The sequence below is a fragment of the Cottoperca gobio genome, chromosome 3 (genome assembly GCF_900634415.1).
Source record: "Cottoperca gobio chromosome 3, fCotGob3.1, whole genome shotgun sequence".
Taxonomy (NCBI): domain Eukaryota; kingdom Metazoa; phylum Chordata; class Actinopteri; order Perciformes; family Bovichtidae; genus Cottoperca; species Cottoperca gobio.
The window spans coordinates 24,242,057-24,264,834 of NC_041357.1; the positions used below are offsets into that span (position 1 = coordinate 24,242,057).

The 22,778-nt window shown below is 43.5% G+C and overlaps 1 protein-coding gene across 3 annotated transcripts; it reads left to right on the plus strand.

Moving 5' to 3' along the window:
• The first annotated feature begins 808 nt into the window (after window positions 1-808).
• Window positions 809-22,509, plus strand: ahctf1 (AT hook containing transcription factor 1). 3 transcript variants are annotated; one of them, XM_029459983.1, is made up of 40 exons: window positions 809-1,046; window positions 3,141-3,267; window positions 3,767-3,917; window positions 4,109-4,211; window positions 4,731-4,911; window positions 5,102-5,309; window positions 5,804-5,920; window positions 6,041-6,125; window positions 6,276-6,426; window positions 6,833-6,965; window positions 7,142-7,323; window positions 7,435-7,496; window positions 7,996-8,124; window positions 8,301-8,391; window positions 8,591-8,680; window positions 9,033-9,173; window positions 9,469-9,573; window positions 9,881-9,977; window positions 10,120-10,243; window positions 10,352-10,408; window positions 10,722-10,868; window positions 11,071-11,261; window positions 11,438-11,582; window positions 11,677-11,808; window positions 12,054-12,201; window positions 12,328-12,478; window positions 12,580-12,675; window positions 12,991-13,126; window positions 13,295-13,510; window positions 13,977-14,658; window positions 14,821-15,003; window positions 15,548-15,653; window positions 15,874-15,995; window positions 16,111-16,427; window positions 16,954-19,431; window positions 19,726-19,969; window positions 20,112-20,288; window positions 20,369-20,460; window positions 21,057-21,139; window positions 21,264-22,509. In XM_029459983.1, the coding sequence occupies exons 2-40, from the start codon at window positions 3,147-3,149 to the stop codon at window positions 21,460-21,462; spliced, it is 8,373 nt and encodes a 2,790-aa protein (XP_029315843.1). In that variant the 5' UTR covers window positions 809-1,046; window positions 3,141-3,146; the 3' UTR covers window positions 21,463-22,509. The 3 variants fall into 3 exon arrangements, with proteins under 3 accessions (XP_029315843.1, XP_029315826.1, XP_029315835.1); XM_029459966.1 differs by having other exon boundaries at window positions 810-1,046; window positions 19,696-19,969; XM_029459975.1 differs by lacking the exon at window positions 809-1,046 and adding an exon at window positions 1,694-1,715 and having other exon boundaries at window positions 19,696-19,969.
• Window positions 22,510-22,778: the final 269 nt, after the last annotated feature.

Here is a 22,778-nt window from a genome sequence, read left to right on the forward strand (position 1 = left end):
GGATGTGGAGATTTTTTAGAAAAGCACACGGTGGCCAGATGGATTAAGAAGGAAGTGGGAGAAGTTTATAATATAATATAATATATAATATCGGACAGTCACCTTGAAGAGTCAGATGGAAACATGTTGAATATCTAGATTTTGGGAGGTGGAATGAATATGTACCCAGTGGAAGGTTCGCTTAGCAAGAAAGCTCCAATAAAAGGTGTAGCGGATGGAGTCTCATGCAGTGATTGGATGCGACAAGTGTGAAGGTGTGACAGACAGCTTTAGTATGAACAGGTTTGACAAAGTAGACAATCAAAAAATAAAAGTTTGAGACTAAATCTGTTATTTATATATATAAATACAGACACACAAAAAAAAATCAAGATAGCAAGAGACAAAACAAAATGAATAGGATCCCTTCAGCAATTCAAATAACTAGGTTGACGATACATCCATGACACATCTGGGTATTGTTTTTCCATCTTTTTGTTTTAACCTATACACATTATATTATATTTTTTAAGGCTTATTGACTGTTTTTTTTGTTTGACACTGTCTTGGATGTCAAACCACCATTGGCACCTTTCTACTTCTACTAAGGAGATTTCTGGGTGTTTCTGGTGTGCAGCAGCAGTTGAGAGAAACGTTTGGTCTCTCTTAAACGCCTGGGAAATAGATCATTTATAGCATATTGGGAAATGGGGGGAGGAGGTATTTCTATTTTATTAAGTAACTGGAAATGTTAGTTTAAATCCAAGAGCCAACCCAAAGAGGGCAGCAGTGCGCGATCGCTGCGCCCATTCTGCCAGAATTCAACACCGACGAAGAAGAAGCGCAGGGAGCATTTTCTAATCGTGGAAATGGCGCTTTGCGTAGAAACCTGAAGTCAGAGGCAGCATCTCGTGCTTGTTAGTCAATTAAAGCGCCCAAGGGTCTCTAGGCATAAGTTGTACATTGCAAAGGAGCGGATTATGACAGTGGAGAGAGGGAATCGGGAGATTCGTCAAGGAAAACAAAACATCCGTGGCTCCGATAAAGCCGTCAACATCATCGGACAGGTAACGTTAACGTTGGTAGCAGCTAGCGGCACATTGCATCGCGTTTTCCAGCGTAACTGAGAGAGAGAGCTAACAGGGCTATCTCACTAAACTCGTTATTCTAGCTATATCCCCCGAAAAGATTTACAGTAAGAGCTCGGATGGTCGCTGACGAAGACCAGCTGTACTGCGATGTTGCCAGTAGCCACAAACTTAAGTTAGTTTTGTATTGCTAGACTACAGTACGTTTGCAGTTCCAGCTAAAGCTAAAGCAAGACCACTAAATTACCTGTACCTAGCTACATTTTCAGATTCAAGTCAAGACAAGACTCGTGTACTAGTGGCTGTGGTGAAATATTAACCTTGTTCGTAGGTGTCAGCCCTTAGACACGGAAGCTTTGGTAACATTTATCGTTATACGTTAGCAAAAGTAGCAACGTACCTCCGGCTAGACTAGCTAGCCGCCCCGACTAAACTAGCTTTAGAGTTTAATGTTAATCAGCGTTGTCTTTAGTTGATTTGTTGTAGCATATATCCAATAACGTTACAGCAGACGCAACGTAAAATAACTGCTGCCATGTATAAATATAGCTAGTCAGTTAGCTTAACTTTAACGGTAAACTCAGATAAACTGTACTCCTGCGTGACCTTGCAAGCTAACTAGGTAGCCGGCTAATGTACTGAGAAAAAGTATGTACCAGTCCTTTTTCAGCACTACATAACATTTGCATGAATGTAATATATCGTTACTGTTCCCTGTGTTTAACATTATTGTAGTGTATTGTTCAAGGAATGCGATCGTTGGTTTGTTTACATTATGTCAAGCTAGCTCTACGCTAACTGCAGTTGATTAGGCTAATCTATACTCTGCCTATGCTAACGACCAAGCTAACATTAGCCAGTTAACTGACGTTTAAACATATATAACGTCTACATATTGTCTGATGCCTTTTCCGATTCAATTTGAAATCAGATCTTTGTTGTAACAATTTGCCAAAGTTACACATTTTATGGGTTGTCACACGCAAATATCGACACACGTGAGCGCTAACGTAGATGTCGTATTTTCTAATAGTTCGTTGTTAAATCTTTGCATCTCTCTAAAGTCTGTAACCGTGTGGTGAGGCTTTTAAGGGCATACATTGTGCTTGTTTAGTTGGGAATTGTTACAATATGTCTCCGTGTTCAATCTCACTTCACGGCATGTGGCTGCGTAGTGACAGGCATGTTGCGCGGGAGTTCACTTGAATCTGCTGTGTTTTGCTTTGTGGTCATAGAGGGCAGTATTGTGTCCAATTTTGCACACTGAAACTGACTGGACAAATTTCAAAAGATCTCAGGTGGAGTTGGCCTTGAAAGCACCACTGTGTGTACTGTACTGCTGGAGATAATATTATCTTATTGGAGCAATAGTGCAATAACCTGCCAGAGGGACACTATACACATTTACAGACGTTGGTCAACAATGGTAATAACATAGTAGTAAATGAAAATCCACTCAGGGAAAAAAATGATAATACAAATTATATATATATTGTTGTCATTGATTTGTTGAATTTGAAAATGTATAAATAAAGTGTTAAAAAAAGACCAAGCATTGTCAGTTGGTCTGAGGGGTTTAAAAAAGGCCACTTCAAGGTGTATTTTGATCAATTATTTGAATAGTGCTTTACTCTAGAACTTCATCAGAAATCACATCTGTAAACAGATGTTTAGCAGCAGTGTGTCATGTGGTGTTTTTGTTAATTAGAAGGCAAATCCAGTTGCAGCACCAGTTGTCAACAAGTTTGCTGACAACACGTTTCCTGACAGCTGGGAGTGCAACTGTGGTTTGAAAGAAAGACCTCTTTTGTGCTGTAAAACCCGGTTGAGCAGATAAAGCGTGAAAAGGATTTATGGAGTATGAAGGCCTCAGAAAGAGTGTTTCACAGGTTGTCATTGTATTTGGACTTGTTGATGAACATATCTAGGGCAGGGTGATACTGACAGACTTATATTTTGACCACATAACTGAAGGAACAAGTTTGCAGTATTTTTAGGGAACTATAGGTGAAGGTTAAATGTACTAACTGCTGTTTCTAACATACTGTATGTCCTGTGTTGTTGTTTATACAGTGAACAATGCATGACCTAACTGCCCAAGTCACCAGCAGCCTGCTGCCGTTCCCAAGAGTGACCATAGATGCTCTAGGGGAAGATGAGATCACCCTAGACTCTGTGCTACATGGGAAGTTCACTGTTGGTAAGTCTAATTTTACTGATCAATAGTCTCTTTCCCTTCATCCTTAGTTGCGCTGACAAATGAGAGGTTTAAAACACATTGCCTCTACTCCCTTAAGGAGCAAAAGCAATGCATTGACGTAAGGAGTTATGACCCGAGGGGCAACAAAATGTTAGTTTCTTTGCTCCTCATCCTTATCTACTCGTGTATTTTTTGCTTTAAGCTGCTGTAACGGTACACTTTTTCCTGCTGGGATTAATTAAGTACTCTATTAAACTAAGCTTGTAAATTATTTTTGCAAGAGTGTGCTGCGACAGTACCGTCCAATCAACAATGTAAACATAGAAGTCACTGCAAAATTGCAAGGTGTAACAAAACCATCAAAATGAACATCTCGCACAACTGGCTGCAGGTCTCTTGTTAACTCATCAGCTGTTTCTTCTTAAACCTGGAACCTATCTTGGTGATAATCGTGGATCATAACCCCCTAACCTTTTAATTTCCTTGTCTGCGTGTGAAGGCCGCAGCGGGCTGGCCTGGCTGGCCTGTGGCCCCCAGCTGGAGGTTGTCCATGCAGTGACAGGAGAGCGGCTGTCTGCGTACTGCTTCAGCGGAGGAGGCGAGCACCCACCCTGTGTCCTTGCAGCCAGAGACTTCAGCTGGCTCAAACGGTCAGAGCTTTCTTTCACGATCTCTTTGTCACTGTTTGATGTGGATTGTAATCAATGGAAACTATTAACTATTCAAACATGCAACACAAACTGTCAGAATCATGTGCTTCTACTAAGATTTTAAGATGTGTGTTAATGACGGTGCAGAGGAAATATCAAATGTTAACTCCTGAAATGTTTTATTTTACTAGGTCTGGATTACTGGTTGGCTTGGAGGAAGCAGAGGGCAGCATGCTGTGTCTTTATGACTTGGGACTGTCGAGGGTGGTCAAAGCTGTTGTTATACCAGGCAGGGTGAGTGTGCGGAGTCTCCTCTACTCTGATCTAGTAGAGATGGTCTTATGCTAAAATCAGGGAGTGGCACATCACTGGTTTTGAACATTACAAAATGATTGAGCAAAGAAATTTGACTTTTTTTTTTTGTCTGTGTTGTAAGTGAAACATCTCAACACAAGCAACCTGAACTACACAATTCTCAGCCAAAGTAAATGCTTTCTTATCAACTCGTTACATAAAAAGAAATAAACACAGTACATTCAAATATTTAGGTGCCCTGTCAACACACAGTAACGCCTCCTTTGGCAGAAATCGCAGCCTGCAAACATTTTCTTGATGTCAGTTTACAGCCAGCTTTATATTCTTGCTTCAGGCGTTGTCCTTTGAACAGCCATTTATAGTCTTTTGGTTGTCCCACATTGGCAGAGGTTTGTGTCATGTTTTGAAGTAGAGCTAGACAGCCTATCTTATCATATCCATCAAAACCTCAACATTGTCCATCTTTCTTTTCTTCTTTCCACCCTTTCTGTTGTCTAGATTACTGCTATTGAGCCGTTGGTGAGTTATGGCGGTGCAAGCGCTTCGACGCAGCATCTTCACCAGAGTCTGCGCTGGTTCTTTGGCATTGCCGCCGTAGTAACGGATCTCGGTCATGTTCTGCTTGTGGACCTCTGTCTCGACGACCTGTCCTGCAGCCAAAGTGAACTGGAGGCCTCAGGTGAGGAGCTTGTGTGATGAAGCGTTGGGATTTGTTTGTGTTTGCATGTTTATCTGCAGGTTCTTTGTTTGTCCTCGTACTGACACCTTTTTTTAATTTAAGTAGCAAAATATTGCTCTTCTTGCTTTCCCTGTCAAACACTTTTGCTTCTCTAACATCTCTCTTTTTTTTATTTACTCTCTGTTCCCAGACCTGCAGGTAGTGACTAAGTCTCCTGCCGAGATCCCCCGGCTGAGAGAAGTCAGCACCAGTCAGGGCAGACATCTTTGTCTCCAGCTGAATGGGCCCAGTGGAGTTGGAGCCACAGCTCTGCAGTACATCTCCAGAACCAACCAGCTGGCGGTGGGATTTTCAGATGGAATCTTACAGCTGTGGAACATGAAAACTCTAAAGAAGGAGTGAGTCTTTGTATTTCTTCTGACGTCATATCTTGTAAAAGTAGAGAAGATGCTCGGGTGTCAGTCCTGGATAGCTTATCCCTTGCAGTAAGGCCACACTGCTTTATTACTGTATGTCCTGTAAAGTATTCCCATATTATTGCTGACAAAACTGCAATAAAACATTTCATTTTGCTTGTATTATCCACTGTAGGTGAAAATACATTGGGAAGAGGCTACTTGCTTCAGTCATGGCTCTCTTTGTGTTAGGTAGCTGCATTTTTATATTTTATCCACTGGTATTTCCACTGGTTATAGGTCCAGACACGAGTCCCATGAGAATTAATGCTAGCGTGGAGTTATTTCCAAGAGCCATATATAGTAACTACAAGAGTCTGTGCTTCTTTTGAATTCATAAGCAGCTATAATATATTTAACTTTTTAAGAATAATATTATTAATTTGAAAAAAAATCATCCTGTGTTTTATACATTTTGTTTTGTTTTCCATGTGTAGATACCACTCCCAGTTAGAGGGTGGCAGGGTGCCTGTGCATGCCTTCACCTTCCAGGAGCCAGAAAATGACCCCAGGAACTGTTGCTACCTCTGGGCTGTCCAGTCTTCTCAGGACCTGTAAGTCTATGTTACTGTGTTGGAATATGAAGAGGTGAAGTCGTGCCATCACATCCGCATCTGTTCCAGCAGCTTCTGTCGGCTCTTATTTTTCCTCTGCCTCCTCTCACTCCCACATAGTGAGGGAGATATGGTCAGCCTCCGCCTGCTTCAGCTGGCCTTCAGTGAAAGGAAGTGTCTATCTTCTGGGAAGATCCTCTATGAGGTCTGTAGTGCATATATAACCACACCAATATGTTCTCTTTATTCACTTCAAATAGTGAAACCTTTCTCTCGGCTGGTTCCGCTTCAATCTCCGCTGTATATTGACCTTCCTTGGTTTGCTCTCCTCCCTCTATAACTTCCTGTCACTCAGGGTCTGGAGTACTGTGAGGAACGTTACAGTCAGGAGTTAAGTGGCACAGCTTTCCCTCTCAGGGCCCAGACATCCAACACCCGCCTGCTGAGTTGCCAGACCATCGAAAAGTTCCGAGCCCATCCCGACAGGGATGACAGCATGAACGAAGGTTAGCCTGCAAAGCTGCATTTCTTTTTACTGCACGTCTAAAGATCTGAGCGTTTGGAGTGGTGCTGGGGATTTTGTTTGCATGTTTGATAATATTTGTGAGTTTTCTTGCTGTTTCCTGTGAGGAAGTTGTATCCGGATGCAATGTTGAATTTCAGGACTCTGATACGCATTCTCTATTGCATCCTGGTGGACCATCACATGTTCTCATTAAAACTGTTTCTCCTGCTACTATATACGGGTGGAGAACAGTTTTACTCCTGGTCACTCTTTTTGACTTCTGTCTAGTTGCTATACTTTAATAACAATGTTGTCGTACCTGCCTTTTTATTATCACTTCCACAATCACCCACACCTTTCTCCCTTCCTCTCTCTCATTCCTTCCTCCCAACCCTCCACATTTCCAGTGGCATCTCCAGACACCAGCGTGTCCATCTTCAGCTGGCAGGTCAAGGTCTACGGTCAGGGAACCCCATCTACTTGCATCGGGGTTTTTGACATCAACCGTTGGTACCACGCACAGATGCCAGACTCTTTGAGGTAATGTTGACACTGATTTTCAAATAGTTGAGGGTAGTGTAATTATTTATTGGTGGTTTTATAAAACAACGCCGGTGATTAAGAGCTCACTGTCACCTGTTTTCTGGGGGTTATTGTAAGGACGGCTGGATTTACTGTGACACTGTATTTCACTTCTGCTTGTGTGTTGCTGTCAGAACGGGAGAATCTCTGCGAAATTGTCCCTACCTGGCAGTTTGGTCTCTGGACTCGGTGGTGCAGATGGTGCCTCAACACGTCCTCCTGGATGTGGTGGTGCACGAACGCAGCCTGAGCAGGGGCCTGCCCTTCACCTGCCCCCCACCAGAACAGTACTTTAACCCCACCACATATAACTTTGGTGGGTGTAGACACTATATGCACCACAATGAGATAATATGCAGAGATTGATTGAAGGTTGATAAAACAGTTATTCCCCCCCCCCCCCCCCCCCCCCCCCTTCGTGTCACAGATGCTACCTGCTTGTTCAACTCTGGAATTGTGCACTCAACCTGCTCGGGGTACCAGAAAGAGGCAAGTTTCTTTTGTTCTCTATCGTACAAACTTTCACCTCACCATTTATTTATGGCATTAGATCCAATTCATAAGAGGAATATATCCCTGTGTATGCATTTAAAGGCCGACTTCAAGCTGTTTGTATTATAGTTACACACACTGTTCTTTGTGTTTCAATTAGCATAAGATGACACGATGTTTATCGCTAAGGCTACACAACATTTCACATTGGATTTAAATATGTCAAGTTGATTTGAGTGGAAAGCAGTGCGGCAACCAACGATTAGTCTCTAAGGTGATGTCTTTAAGTGTCTTGTTTTGTCATTTCAAAACCCAAAGATATTCAATTTAATAAGATATGAAACAGAGAAGCAGGAATCTGCATAAAAGATTACTTTTACTATTTATTGATAAACAAAATATTTTGCCACATGTCTGTCGATCGACTAATCGTTGCTGCTTTAATGGGAAGTAGACTTCTCTTACACTTCACCTCCCCTTTTGTTATCAACACCAGACCCTGAGCTTTTTGAAGAAAGCGGCTCCTTGTTCCAGTGACATCATCTCCACCAGCTATTCTCGTTGCCTCATGTCCGGCCTTCTCTCAACTCTCCTCGCTGACACCCAGCCCTCCAGCCTCTCTCAGGTACACACACACACACACACACACACACCTTGGTTTCCAGAATCACTCGTTCACACAAAGCCACCTCTTTTTAATGCTTTTTTAATCTCTTTTTTGTTTACATTACAAAACAAATTACAGAATTAGATCAAATATTTATTCACAATGTTTACATGTAACTTGGTGTTGGCCTTTAGGAGGAGCAGCTGAATGCCATCTTGTCCACAGCGGTGGAGACCAGCTCCCTGGGACTGATCACTGGCTGTATCAAGCAGTGGACTGCAGAAGGTGAGGATAGCGTGATTATGTAACTGTCATTGTTTATATAACTGCTCACCGAAACCCATTTCAAACATGCCGGCAAGTATGTGTTGAAGACGTTTGCTCAGTGCTTCTCTCTTAGGCGTCACCTCACACATAGTAAAGATTTAAAACTGTAATTAATACAGTGTACTCTAATGCTTGTGTTTCTGTCCCTCTTCACCAGAACAACCAGGCTCTGCACTGAACCTGCGCTACATCCTTGATTGGGCCTGGAACAAAGTGGTCCAGACCAAAGAGGAACTTGATGGCATCTGTATGTTATTATAATATTTTGCAGTGCTCACATCTGACAAACCTTATATTCTGCACTTTGTGTCACCTCAGGCTATCCAGTAACACATTTGAAATAGATTAGATCAGATTTGTTTGCATAGCCTGTTTTCAAAGCAAATGAACCCGTCAGGTTGATGACAACTCTAAACCTCTACAGTACTCTATTATTTAACCTTACAAAGGATAGAAAATGCTTACCTTATCAATGTGTCAATATTTTCTATTATGGATTATTTCAGTGATATAACTCCCTCCTGTTTTTATGCTGTTTGCAATTTAGTTTAAACATTTATATATATATATGTGTCCTTTTGTGTGCGTTTGTTCCCCAGGTGCACCGCTGTTCGACAGCTCATCCAACTTCACAGACCCTCAGACCTTGCAGCTGCTGCAGCACAGCCAGAGGCTGCTCAGTAACCTCAGCACCATCTTCCACTGTCTGCTCAGTGAAGCTCAGGAGCTCACACAGAAAGGTGCAACATCCACAGTCACATGTACAAGTGTTATGTTTCCCGGTTCAACCGGCACACACACACCGTTTTAATTTCCATTCGTGCTAAGCTGTAAAGAAACACTCTTAACTGTTGTTTTTTATGTTTTAAAATGTCTACTGAATGCTGATGTGAACAAAGTGATATCTTTATGGTTTGACACACTTTAAGCTTTAACGCATTGTTCTTTGATCAGCCGTATGTAGCAACCAAGAAGCTGTTGTTTTGAGTCCTTTGTAGTTGTTGAGAGGTTTTGTTTATATTTTGTGTTGCGTAGGCCTGGTGGGTCTAATGAACAAGAACATGGTGTCCAGTCTGATTTCCAAGTACGCTCAGGTGGTGCTCTGGTTCTGTCGGACCGGTCTACTGCCTGAAGGATCAGGTAAGGTGTTGCTGGCATAAACATGAAACCTTACCAGCAATTTCACACTACACAGTCACAAAACAAGTTGACAGCAGATCACTGACCCCTTTGACCTTAAATATTCTTAATCTAGAAGCATTGTGCAATTTGGGAGTGGGGGGGGGGGGGGGTCTTGAAGGCCAGTGAGAAGTCTGGCTGCTGTGAACAAATACTTAAAATGAGCAGAAATGTTTCTGATTCAACTTTTGAATATCACTGTATTCTGTGTTTTCCCCTCTTTCTCTCTACGACTTGTAACCGGCCTCCCCACCGGCCCCCCCACCAGCCTACGACGCTCTCCAGATCTCTAGGCCTTTCTACACTCACTCGGCCATCAGCAACTACTACACTATACGCAGAGAGGAGCTCACCAGGCTGGCTAAGTGAGTCATATTTGCTTGAAAGCAATTGAATCTTAGATATATATTCTAAATCTAGGACTGCAGCTAACCAATATTTTTATAAATGATAACTGATGGTGGTCAGAGTTGAACTAATGCCGACACTCTCCCGCGGTCTTCTCAGGGGCAAGTGGTGTGCAGACTGCCTGATGATTGACGGTTTGGTTGGTCAGTGTGGTGAACGCTTGACCAACCTGTGGAAGAGGGATGAGATTGGGACAGGGCAATACCCACCACCTACATTGCATGTAAGCATTAAACCTATTTCATTTATTTTTATGTCAAATTTAAGTTTGTATCGGCTGCTCCTTTTTTAGAATGCGTAAAGAATTGATTTTTGTACCTTCGATCCACAGGCCTTGTTGGACATTTATCTACTGGACAACATCGACGAGGCTGCCAAACATGCAATTGTATCCTTTTAGTTGATGATGCTTCATGTCATGTTCATGTCGGCCAGCTCCAGTGTTTGTTGTGTATTCAGGGGTCGTTTCTTTCATTGTTTATTCGCTTGTTTAAAATAATTTCTGTGGCTGTGGATATACACTTCTAGGAAACGGCAGATAAAAGGGAATCCACATTACACAACTATACAAATGTAACAACAGCTCTTTTTTTTTCTACTAGATTTACAACTACCTCAGTCGTAGTTGTAAATCTTAAACTCTCCCAATGATGGACTAAACTAAGCCTGCTGCGTATATGAGCCTTGACCTGTTGTCCCAGGTGATTTACCTGCTGCTGGATGTTATGTACTCCTTCCCCAATAAGGAGGGAGCATCAGTGGAGTCTTTCCCCCCAGCGTTTGCCATCCCTATTGGACTGGTGAAGCTAGTGCAAGGCCTCTGGCTGCTCGACCATCATGACCACCAGGTACACACCGATTGACACATTTAACTGACTTTTTAAGATGTAAGTTTGGACACGGAGCGGCTGTGCAAGAGCTTCATTGTATTTAAAGTCAAATGGAACATCGGTATTAGCATAGTGACATTTATAATACCTTTTTAGATATTACACCTTCTTCTGATTCCTTTTTATGATGCTATCCTTTTTTTTTCTTTGTCCTGCTCAGAGTTCATTCGAGTTGCTCCTGCATCCAGCTGCCTCTCAGTGTCCGTTTGAGTGGCAGCACGAGCGTGTGCTGCATGCACTGATGTGCCAGGGCCAACATTCGGTGGCACTACGATACTTCAACGTTACGAAGCCCCCAATTTCCTCCAACTCTCAGGCCAAACTCTGCCTGTCTGTACTGATACACAACAGGTATGAAACGTAAAACTTGACAGCGTTAAAGTTGTGCAACTGTAAAAATTCAGGCAAGAAAAAATTGCTTTTTGTTTTAGGAAACAAGCATGACGGCGATCCAGTGCCGGCCCTTGATCAGTTTACTTTCACGTATCTCACCTTTTTGTTAACCAGCCGGTGTGCCCTTCTTGCAGGTGTCTCATCGAGGCGTGGTCCTTACTTCGGCAGCACTCTAATCGCCTCAACATGGGAGAGCTGCTGGGCTTCCTGTATGAGAGCTGCCAGGAGCTGGGCCTCATCAAGGAGCTGCTCAAACTGCCCCTGAGCATCACTGAGCAGGTAGGAGATAGATGAGCCAATTTATCACTTTCTTTGTGATTTTAGATTTTAAAGTCTGTGCCTAAAACTTGCCGTTCTTTGGTTTGTGTTGCAGGAATGTTTGGAGAAGTTTCTCCAGGGTACAGGGGGTCTCCAGAACAGAGAACTGCTGATGGTTCATTACCTTCAGCAGGCCAACTACATTCCTGCCCTGCAGCTCAACCAGACCCTCAAAATGAACCTGGTGGTAGGTTTGACACTCGCATATATAGTATAATGCTAAGTATCACAGCATTATCTTGCTATACAGTATGTCATAGTCTATGACAATTGTAGTATATTTATTTATTTATAGTATTCAGTCAACTGTACTCATGAGTATTTGATCAATTTAGACATTTATCCAAATATGAAAGTTCTGTCACTGTGTGATTTATATAGAACAAGAACTTGAATCTGATTTATAGCCACATTCTCTTTCTTTGTTCCTAGAATGAGCGAGACCCAAAGCTTAAAGAACGGTCCAACACCAGGAACTCCATATTGGAGCAGTATGGCAAAGTTCTGCCCAGAGTCCAGAGAAAACTGGCGATGGAGAAAGCAAAGCCGTACCAGCATCCCTACGCCACCCACCGAGAAGGTAAAATTCTCTTTCTCTGTTGCAAACACATTTTAAGTGTCTGTTTTTTTGTTTTTGTTTTTATGTAATCTAAGCAAATGCTTAAACATTATTTATCAAATAAAATATTTCCACGCTGTGCTGCAGTTTCTCGGCCACAGCCGCTGTCAACCATCACCAAACGCTCCGTCAGTGAGAAGGTGATGTCGAGGGCCGGCTTCATCAACAACGTCCTGACAAAGATTGAGGAGGTGTGGTCGGGCAAAGGAGCTACACCACAGTCCTCCCCAGCCAGAGGGTGAGCATTATATGCCAACATTGCATTATACTTTTTACTACTGCTGTTACAAAAAAAACCAATTCTGACCTTTTTTTCAAATGTGTCTCTGCCGGCCCCAGGGCAGCTGATGTTCACAGCCCCAAGCCCTCCTCCTTATCCCTTTCTGACCCCTTCCTGGGAACTCCTATCACCATGACCTCCAGACGAAAGTCAAGGTACTTTCATAAGAGCTCCAGCCGGAGTGAAGCATACATACATATTTGTTTGAACATAAAAGAAAACGCTTGATATTTGTGTTCCTCTCACACAGGATAGTTTATTCAAAAATAAATAACAATTAAGTGGATAAATTATTCTACAATAATTGCACCAGAGCAAGGCGTCTTAATATTGTGTTCAGTTATTGGTTGTGTTCTGTAAACTCTCAACAACTACTTGAATGTTAATATTTAAGTGTGTTTAGAGCTTTCTTAAGACAGCATCTGATAGTCATGGATACTTTGCATTTCCTCATCTTCAATTTGAACCAGGCTGATGGACTTGGTGGTTCACCCCTCCTGTCAGACCCCCCGCCTCCTTCTTAGTCCTCCCAGCTCCTGGGTTTCTCCAAAGAGCACCAGCAAGGCCCCTGAACTCGGTCTGCTGCAAACACCGCAGGTTGTCAAGGTTAGTAGGAATTTCACACTTAATCTTCTGTATCAGAATATCCTAAGAAGTCCAATCCATTTATATTTACAAATGTTGTTTATGTATAGTTTATAGTCTTCAAACATGACTTTGTATTACTGGAGCATTTATGTATTTTATTTACTCTTCCTGTTGTTGTTCTCTCAGCGAGCTCGGGCTTTGGCTGCTTCTGGGCCTGTGTTCTCAGCCTTCACTCCCCAGTCCATCCTGCGCAGCAGCCTGAGGCCCACACCCGTCGCCACCCCGTCTGCTTCTCCAGGACGCTCCATCACCCCCCCACTCCGCAGCAAAGAGAGCCGCATCACCTTCATCGAAGAGGCAGAATCTCCTGAACCGGAGAAGGGCATCCGATGGACCAATGGGGTAAGACCAAACCCTCTAGATGGCAGTGGTGGCTTGAGCCGCCTCAAACACAAACAAACAAAACAAACTCTCTTTAACTCATTTGTGCTCAGTGGTCTCTGTAATCTCACTTCTCATCAGTTATCCTCTTGTTTGTTCAGCTGGTAGGTTTTTTTTTGGTTTTTTTTGAGGTGAAACGGTTCTGAAACGAGATCGTAAACCGCGACACAAACATACTTCACGCTACGAGGCGGAGGCAACGTGCACACTAGTCTTCTTTATTTAGTTAATGTTTAAAGTTAATCTACCTCAGTTGTATAATTTAATATAAACCAACCCCCCCCCCCCCCCCCCCCCTTTTGTTTCTTATTCTCTCTGCAAAGAAATGGAGGTCTGAAAGTGAGCAGTTGATTTTGAGAATCGTTACATCCCTAGTCTTTATAATAAGATGTGTCTGGCACTCTTCTTTGGAATGGTTTTCCTCTAGGTGGCAGCAGACAGTGAGATTAGTTTGCTGACTAGAGGCCCCATGCTATCCAAGGCTACTCATAAGACCTGGTCTTCACAGCCTGCCGAGGAGGACGAGGATGGAGACGAGGAAGGGGAACCTCAACTGAAGTTCTTGCCTCCAGAAGGTGGTATTCCCTCCCCACTGCTGAGAAGCTTTGAGACCGAGCCAACCTCCGTCCATGTAGTGGGTGCAGAAACCACACCATCGGATGCAACACAAGCGCAACTTAGCATGAGCTTTGACACCAGCCATACATCTGTCCGTTCAACAGACACCACTCTAGAGTTTTATGATGCGCAACTTCCTGGTCTCTCAGAGGGAGAGGAGGGGTACACAGCGACAGAGAAAGTAGATGAGGTAGTGACGGTGAACATCAAAGGCCTTACTGAAAATCAAGAACCAGAGGAAAAACCTTTACCAACCACTGAGCAAACTCCTCTCCTGGCATCAGAGGATATAGAGAAGGAAGAAGAAGAAGAGGAGGTGAAGGAAGAAGAAACATTTGAAGACGTGATGGAGAGTGGTCTGGAAGAGGAAGTTAAAAACGATGAAGAAGTTCAGTCTAAAGAGGAGGAAGAACAGGATGTTGAGTCCAGTAGCGAACATGAAGATGCTGCAACTCTTCATCAAGAAGAAGAGATGTCTAGTCACAATCAAGGTAATTCATTTGCTTTTATTAGAGCTGGAAGGTTTCACACAAATCAAAATACAAAGAGGTGTTCGCTCTGATATTTGCATTTTCAGAAATAAGAGGTGTGAAGAATATTCATGGATTTCTTTTCTCTAAAACATCGCTTGACACATTTTTGTATGCTACTAGTTTGTAACCAGGTTACTGAGAGAACAGACTCTGGCGCTGAGGTTGAATCTCCGGATCTATCAGTGGGACCCGACAGCCAGACAGAGGCTACTGAATTCACAGAGTTCCCTGATTATCTGAAACCATCTGCTGCAGCCACGGAACCCACAAACGACCCAGAAGAGGATCTGGAGCAATCAACAGGTCCGTACATATTTATACTGTGAAATGTTACAAGATAATACCACCTCATATTAGACAAGACTAGTGATTCACATAGACATGTTTATGTCCGTCAGTGGCTCAGTCAGTAGGGGCTTGGACTGTGAGCCGTAGGGTTGCTGGTTCAAGTCACCGACCCGACCAAAAAAAAGTGTGACTTCTACTTGGAGAGGTCCCAGTTCACCTCCTGCCCTGCCGTGGTGCCCTTGAGCAAGGCACCGCACATCCCCCTTCCCCCTCACTCCCATTGCTCCCCAGGCGCTGTACATTAGCTGCCCACTGCTCCTAGTACTAGACTCCTGGTACTAGGATGGGTTAAACGCAGGCAACAAATTTCACTGTGTGCTGTGTGCTCTGCATGTGTGACCATTAAAAAGAGGGTTTCATCCCTCCGATTCTATCTATCTATGGGGAAATGGTATAAGACGTGGCTTTTTTGAAACCCTTAAGTTGAAACATTATATTACTAACTGATACCAAGGATATAATGACTTGATACTAAGATGTTTCTTGTATTACCTGACAGATCTGACAGAGTTTGTGCAGAGACATCTGTTTGGCAGCGATCCGTCTCCTCCGCTCACCCGCTCAGGAATCCACAATGCATCACAGAACCAGGCGTCCTTCAACAGGTCTGTACCCTTTTCTGTTGACAAAAAGAAGAAAGAAATGTATTTTCTATTGGTTTCACTTCGCTGAAATTATAATGTAATTAAGGTCACTTCGTTGAAGTGCACATATCACTCTAAAAATTGAAATGTTGTGTAACCCGGTGTTTCCTTTACTGGTTCTTTCAGCACTTTATTGTTTTGTTTTTCACAGTTTAAAAAATATAATTTTCCTTTCCCTCAGTGAGTCACCAGGTGAGGTTGAAGAGGAGGTGCAGGAAGCTGCTGAAGCTCCACTAGTGTTCACCAGCCAGAAGTCTTCTGCCTCTGTGACATCCTCCGAGCCCACTGGCACAGACTCCCACTGTAAGGGAGACTGTAAACATAAGCACATTAACACGGGTGCTCTGACGATTCCAGTGCTGTTTTACTCATTTCCTCACACGCATGCACTTTTCTGCTTCCTTTTTTTATCTCCCAGCTGTTGTGAGTGTAAACGATAGTGAAGAGCTTTCTAGCGCTGAGGAGGAGGAGGAGGAGGAGGAGGAGGAGGAGGAGGAGGAGGAGGAAGAAGAAGATGAGGATGAGGAGGAGGAGGAGGAGTCTGTTCAAGATGACGAAGAGGAGGACTCTGGTAGTGAGGTGGAGATTATTGATGAGGTCCAGGGTAATGGGAGGCTGCCACCCCTCCAACCGAGTGCAGTCTTTGTACAACAGACACACACACACTTCCTGCCAAGTCTTTCAGTGCAGGAGGCTGCAGAGTTCTCTCTGATCACGCCCGGTGCAGAGATAAAGGTAACAAATGTAAAGCTGAAATGATTAGTCAACTAATCGATTAGTGGAAGTTGTGATAGATTAATGCTCCTCGTCTGGTCCCATTTCCCGTGTTGGGATGTCCTATTTCCCGTGTTGGGATGTCCTATTTCCAACTTTGTTGTGTTCAAAGACGCAATGTAGAAACAACATGGACGCTACAAAGAAGATGTATTGTAGTTGTATTTTATTGGTCAAAGTGTTTAAAAGCGTTGATAGCCGCTTCCCAAGTTGTTGTTTCGATGTGAAAGGGCGTTCACATGAATTTTCCCAGTCTGGAACTAATTTCTCAGATTATTCTGACACCACATGAATGCAGCACTATCTCGCAATGATAACGAAAATGAAACATAATTTGTGTAATTAGAAAATGTAATGGGTTCTTCCGTGGCCCGAGCTACACCCTTCCACCAAGTTTCATTAAAAACAGGCCTTTTGTTTACCTTGTCTACCTTGGCTGAGGTAAAAATCAAGAAATAACTTCTCCTGTGTGTTTGCTCCATTACAGATGGTAGAGGAGGACATGGAGGGAGAGGTGGTGATGGTGAGACTTGGTGTGGATGAAGGAGTAATCGAGGCTGTTGAGGATGAAGAGCAAGGATCATCATACATGGAGCTCAAACCTTCTACCACTCTCCTGGTACCCCTGGAACTTGTGGAGGGACAGGGCGGCCTGGTGGATAGTTCTCAGCTGTGTCTTCCTGAGCTTCAGCAAACCCTTGTGCCAGATGACCCGAGGTCTGAAACTCACAGCGGTTTCTCTCTGATGCTGGATGAGGACGGGGATAAAGATGAGGACACACTTCCAATGGAGAATGATCTGCAGTCTTCCGAACCGCCAACCCTGTCTCCAGCAGTGGAGGCTATTGATGAACTTGTGGCCAAACCTGAGTTTATTCTATTGGGCACAGATGATCAGGATCCTCCTCTGTCTGGAGAAATCTCAGAAGAGGACCAGAGGAAAGAGATGGATACCTTGGATGGAATTGAGTTAGATGAACCAACAGAGTCAGAACTTTCTGACTTACAAACTGAAAACACTGGCAGAAACCTCGAGACAGAAGATGCTAAAGAACAGAGCGATGCAGAGTTAGAAATGTTGGTTGAAGATCATGAACCTGAAGGTCTTTCACTGTCTGGACCTAGTCCAGTGGGAGAATTCCCAGCTGCTATGCTGGCTGAAGATCATGAACCTGAAGGTATTTCAGTCTCTGGATCAAGTCCAGTGGGAGAGCCTTCAGCAGCAATGCTGGCTGAAGATATTTCAGTCTGTGGACCAAGTCCAGTGGGAGAGCCTTCAGCCTTGATGCTGGCTGAAGATCATGAACCTGAACGTATTTCGGTCTCTGGACCAAGTCCAGTGGGAGAACCTTCAGCAGCAATGCTGGCTGTAGATCATGAACATGAAGGTCTTTCGGTCTCTGGACCAAGTCCTCTGGAAGAACTCCCAGCACCAATGCTGGCTGAAGATCATGAACCTGAAGGTCTTTTGGTCTCTGGACCAAGTCCACTAGAAGAACTCCCAGCAGTAATGCTGGCTGAAGATCACAAACCTGAAGGTCTTTTGGTCTCTGGACCAAGTCCACTGGAAGAACTCCCAGCAGCATTGCTGGCTGAAGATCATGAACCGGAAGGTCTTTCGGTCTCTGGACCAAGTCCACTGGAAGAACTCCCAGCAACAATGCTGGCTGAAGATCATGAACCTGAAGGTCTTTCGGTCTCTGTACCAAGTCCACTGGAAGAACTCCCAGCCACAATGCTGGCTGAAGATCATGAACCTGAAGGTCTTTCGGTCTCTGGACCAAGTCCACTGGAAGAACTCCCAGCAACAATGCTGGCTGAAGATCATGAACCTGAAGGTCTTTCGGTCTCTGGACCAAGTCCACTGGAAGAACTCCCAGCAGTTGTGAATGACAAAGACTCTTTGGCAGAGAAAGATGCTGCTGAGGAGGAGATGGGAGAGGAGGAGGACAAACCAGCACCTGCTGAGGACCAGGAAGAGCTTGAAGAGAATGGGCCTGTTAATGTTGACACGGAGATGACCCACACTGCAGAGACAGTGACTGTTGTGGAAGAGAAGCAGCTGGATCACAAAGCCTTAGCAGAGACAGAAGAGGATAACGGGGAAGAAATTAAGACGGAGAAAGAAACAAAAAGGAGAAAGGGAAGGCAGAGAAAAGATAAAGAAGTTGAAGAGAAACCTGTAAAGCCGATTTTGAGCTCAAATAGCCAGCCAGAGGAACAGCCTATATTAGACACGTCCACTTCTCACAGGAAAAACAAAGCTCCTTCAACACCTACACGGAGGACCACGAGAGGGAGGACGGTTACCTTCATCTCTCCCCTCCCGGAAGAAGCAGAAGAGCCAGAAACGAGCACTCTGCTTCCTGCCTCGCCTAGTCGTACACCTGGAAAAAGTAAACGGAACAAAGGAACTAAAGTCCAAGCTACCACACCTCGAAGAAGTTCTCGCAACGCTCAGCCAGAGCCTCCGAAAGACGACGTTGAAGAGGGGTGCGCCGCGGATAATGACACCACGGTTTCTTCGACATCCAAGGTCTTTTCTCCAGCCAGACATCAGGTTTCCCAGAAGGCCACCTCAACAAGGAAAAGCCAAAGGACCCAAAGTGAGGAGGAGGAAATGGATGGGGTCACAGATACAAAAGTTTCTCGACGAACAAGCTCCACGACTTCCACACCGGCCAAACGCAGGGCCACTCTGAGAAACACTCCAAAGAGGACCAGCAGAAGGATATTGAGTACCAGTGAGGTGGAGTCAACGCCATTAGAGATCTTGGAAGAAGAGAAAGAACAGGTGGAGGTCTTTGCAACCACTGTCAAACGCAACTCCAGGAAAAGCAAGATGGACTCATCAGAGACTCAGCCGGCCCTGCTGGAGAAGGAAGAGGAAGACCGCAAAAACCCTTCCAGCCCCAGCAGGGCGTCTCGGCAGTCCAACCGGATTACCCTAAGTGTTTATCCACAAGTAAGTAATCAATGAGAGAATGTTTTCTGTCACTAACGTACCAAGAATGTAAAGCTTTATCTCATTCACCATCATTTGTTGACAAATGTAACGCTATCTTTGTTTGTTAAACCATCAACTAACTTTTTTCTTAAATACATTGGAGAGACCACTTTTCCATCAAATTATTATTTTTACTTCATATAGTTTTCAGTTTCCATCTTTTTTGTCCGTTTTGCGTTTTTCCATATTACATGTTTACATTTACACATTTTACACTCCCAGGTGAAACTGGTTCCTGTATCACTTCCTCAGAGTTTAAGGAAGATGAGAGGAGAGACGATTACTGGAAATATAAAAGAAAGTGGAGTTCTACTGGACCCTGAACTTAACAGCAAAGCTGGTCTCTCCAACTCCCGCCGCCCAACTCGAAACAAACTCTGGGATTACCCTGAGGAAGACCTTCCCTTACTGGACTCACCGTTGGAGGTAGATTCTAAAACCCCTGTCGCAGATGCCCTCATCAAGAGACTTCAGGATGAGGAAGAGAAGCGGGAAGGTATGCATGAGGCTGCTTACAGACAGAAAATGGAACTGCGTTCGTACTATTTTCTTCTGCATCTCACTTCCTGTAAGATGGCAGTCAAAGAATCTTAAATGTACGGACACAAATGTGCAAACTTTTTGTTATGCAATTACAGGAGGAGTAGTCGTCACAAAGATGATAAGAACCAGCAAGAAGAGTGCGAAGTTGTCAGTGGAGCAGGTTCACTCGCTACTTCCTTTAAACCAAAGCCTGGTCCCCGAACCCGAAGATGAAGAGCCTCGTCCAGGCGAGCATTCATTCATCTACTCCCCCTCACGAAGAAGAACAAGAGGTGAGCTGTTAATCCATTTACCTGTAGGTTCATCTGTTCATCCATGATGGTTTTAACTCTGTGTTGTGTCTGTGTGTCAGCCACCAGAGCAGAGTCTCCTAGCACGAGTGAAGAGTCTGCAGCGCCTGTCACTCGCAGCAGGAGGAAGGTTGTCAGAGATGTTGCTCCTCCTGTAAGTATTTCTGCTTATAAGTTCCACACAGCTTGTATCTGTGTTTAAGCCTGAACATAATTATGGCACGATCACACATGTGCAAAATGAACATTCGCCTCCTGTTCACTTCTACTGCAGGTTATCTCTAGATTAAGTAAATCGACCACAGTGCACTACCTGGCAGCCTATATTAATTATAAATATTCATAAAAAGGTATTTGCAGCATATTCAATTATTATGTTGTTTTATACTTAAATTATAACACAAAGCCGACGCACCTGCCCATATTCATATTATTATTTCCTAAAATGGAACGGACCTGCAGTTACATTTCAAACAAAAACTATTAATTTGACCAAACCATATTGAAAAATGCTAATTCTGATATGTTCAGACGTCAGATTTTTTAATACCCACGCCCACCCGACCCGCTATGAGCGCCAATACAATCCATTTTCCGTCCAACTCGATAATCTTGGTCGACCAACCGACTGGAAGGCCTTACTGTCCATCACCAGCGTTTGATAGTAACGATCAGCATTCTATGGTATCTTATTAATGAACGAGGTCTTTTGAAAAGTTTTTCAATGTTTTGTTTCGTTTTGTTTTTCAGGATGAAATTGAAGAAGATCTCGTGGAAGTGGAGAAAGCATCAGGTTCTACTAAGACCAGAAAAGCAGGCAAACGAACAGCCAAGTAAGATCCTTATGGACCAGGATACAACTAATTAATTTTAAGAATTTTAGTCACAATTTACACTCTGTTTGTTCGGGTTAAACCACTCCCTGCTCATGGTTATTGTTTTTTGCATCGCCTTCAGATCCAAAGCAGTTTTGGAGCCGCCTCCCGTAGCAGAGGTGGACCTGATCTCGCCTCTGCCCAGCCCAGCTGATCCGTTCCCGCGAGCACAGAAGAGGATTAAAGAGGAAGAGGCCCCGACCTCGAGCATGAACCTTCGACGCAAACGCATAATGGATACAGTTTTCACAAAACCCATCACACGGAGGAAGAAACTTTAAGGAGGTTGGTGGGGGTTTTAACCGGTGAACCTCAGACAGCCACCAGTAGATTTGAACCAACTCTGTCAGGAGCTGTCAAATAAAAGTGTATGCCTAAACTCATGACGGTTCTAGTTCCTCAAATGCCTCACAGTGCTGCTGTTGTCTTTGTATATTTGCTTTCCTTGTAGGACAATAAAAAAAGAAAAGAAAAAAGAAGCAATGTAGGCATGAAGATATATTTTTGGCACACGACACACTGGTGGATAGCCGTGTGAGAGAGGCATATATTTTTGGAGTTTACACATCGCGCTCGTACTGACTGGATTTCACTTGATATTGTATCTGTGGCCATTTTGTGTTGGACATTTTACGACGCTCCTCGTAATCCACTTAATTCTCTGGGCACAGAATGGCACAAGGGAAAGCAATCAATGTGGGCTTTTAGAAGCTCCCCGTAATAAATCCAGAGAGACTCGAGTGAACCTGCCTCCGCGAAATAGGTTTTTATTCTTGGCTTTTATTTTTTTGTTTTAGGTTTTGGTTTTTCTTTTTGTCACGGTTTACTTTTTAGATTTCGAGGACTGCTATTTTTTTCTATTTAAGAAGAAAAGCAACCAACCCAGTGGAGACAAAAGATTTCTACTGATCAATATGTATATAGTCTTTTGCTATGTTCCAAATAAAGTTAATAAATCCTAACAAATTACATTTTGAAGTTTTAAGTGTCTTTTAATGCATTTGATCATCTAATCAGACTGCCTATGCCATAGTCTTAAAATGTTTGTCAATTGGGGGGGGATTTTCTGTGAAAGAGGCACCGACTTGTACACTAATGCCATCAGATTTGGACTGTTTCTGTATTTCATGGGATGTTGTATAGTGTGAAAGAAACAAAAAGACTTGCACAGCTGTTTAGACTTGTTAATTGTTTTGGGACATGTTAATAGACTTGTTTAATTACATTTATGGCAACCACCATCTGACAAATAGGCTATTTTCTGATGAATGTATGTAGAATGTCTTATTTTTGATGACTGCTATTTGATAAATATGGTAAAGCTTGAATACTTCTCAACTTACGTCTCAATTCAATTTACCGTCTTTAAGAGCGTGTGTTTGGTGGATGGAGTGAGTGAGTGGATCTGTCGGTCTGAGGTGTGCAGTGAACCCTTGAAAGGAGACAAGCGTCTAATTATCCTTCACAATAGCTGAGACCTGATCCTGCTGCCAGTGCCTTTAGATAATATCAGACGTCCATCCAAGTCCAATCTTTTAAATGTCAGGTCAGGTTATGGTTAATATAAAAGATGTAGCTGTTAGGGTGAAGTTTAATT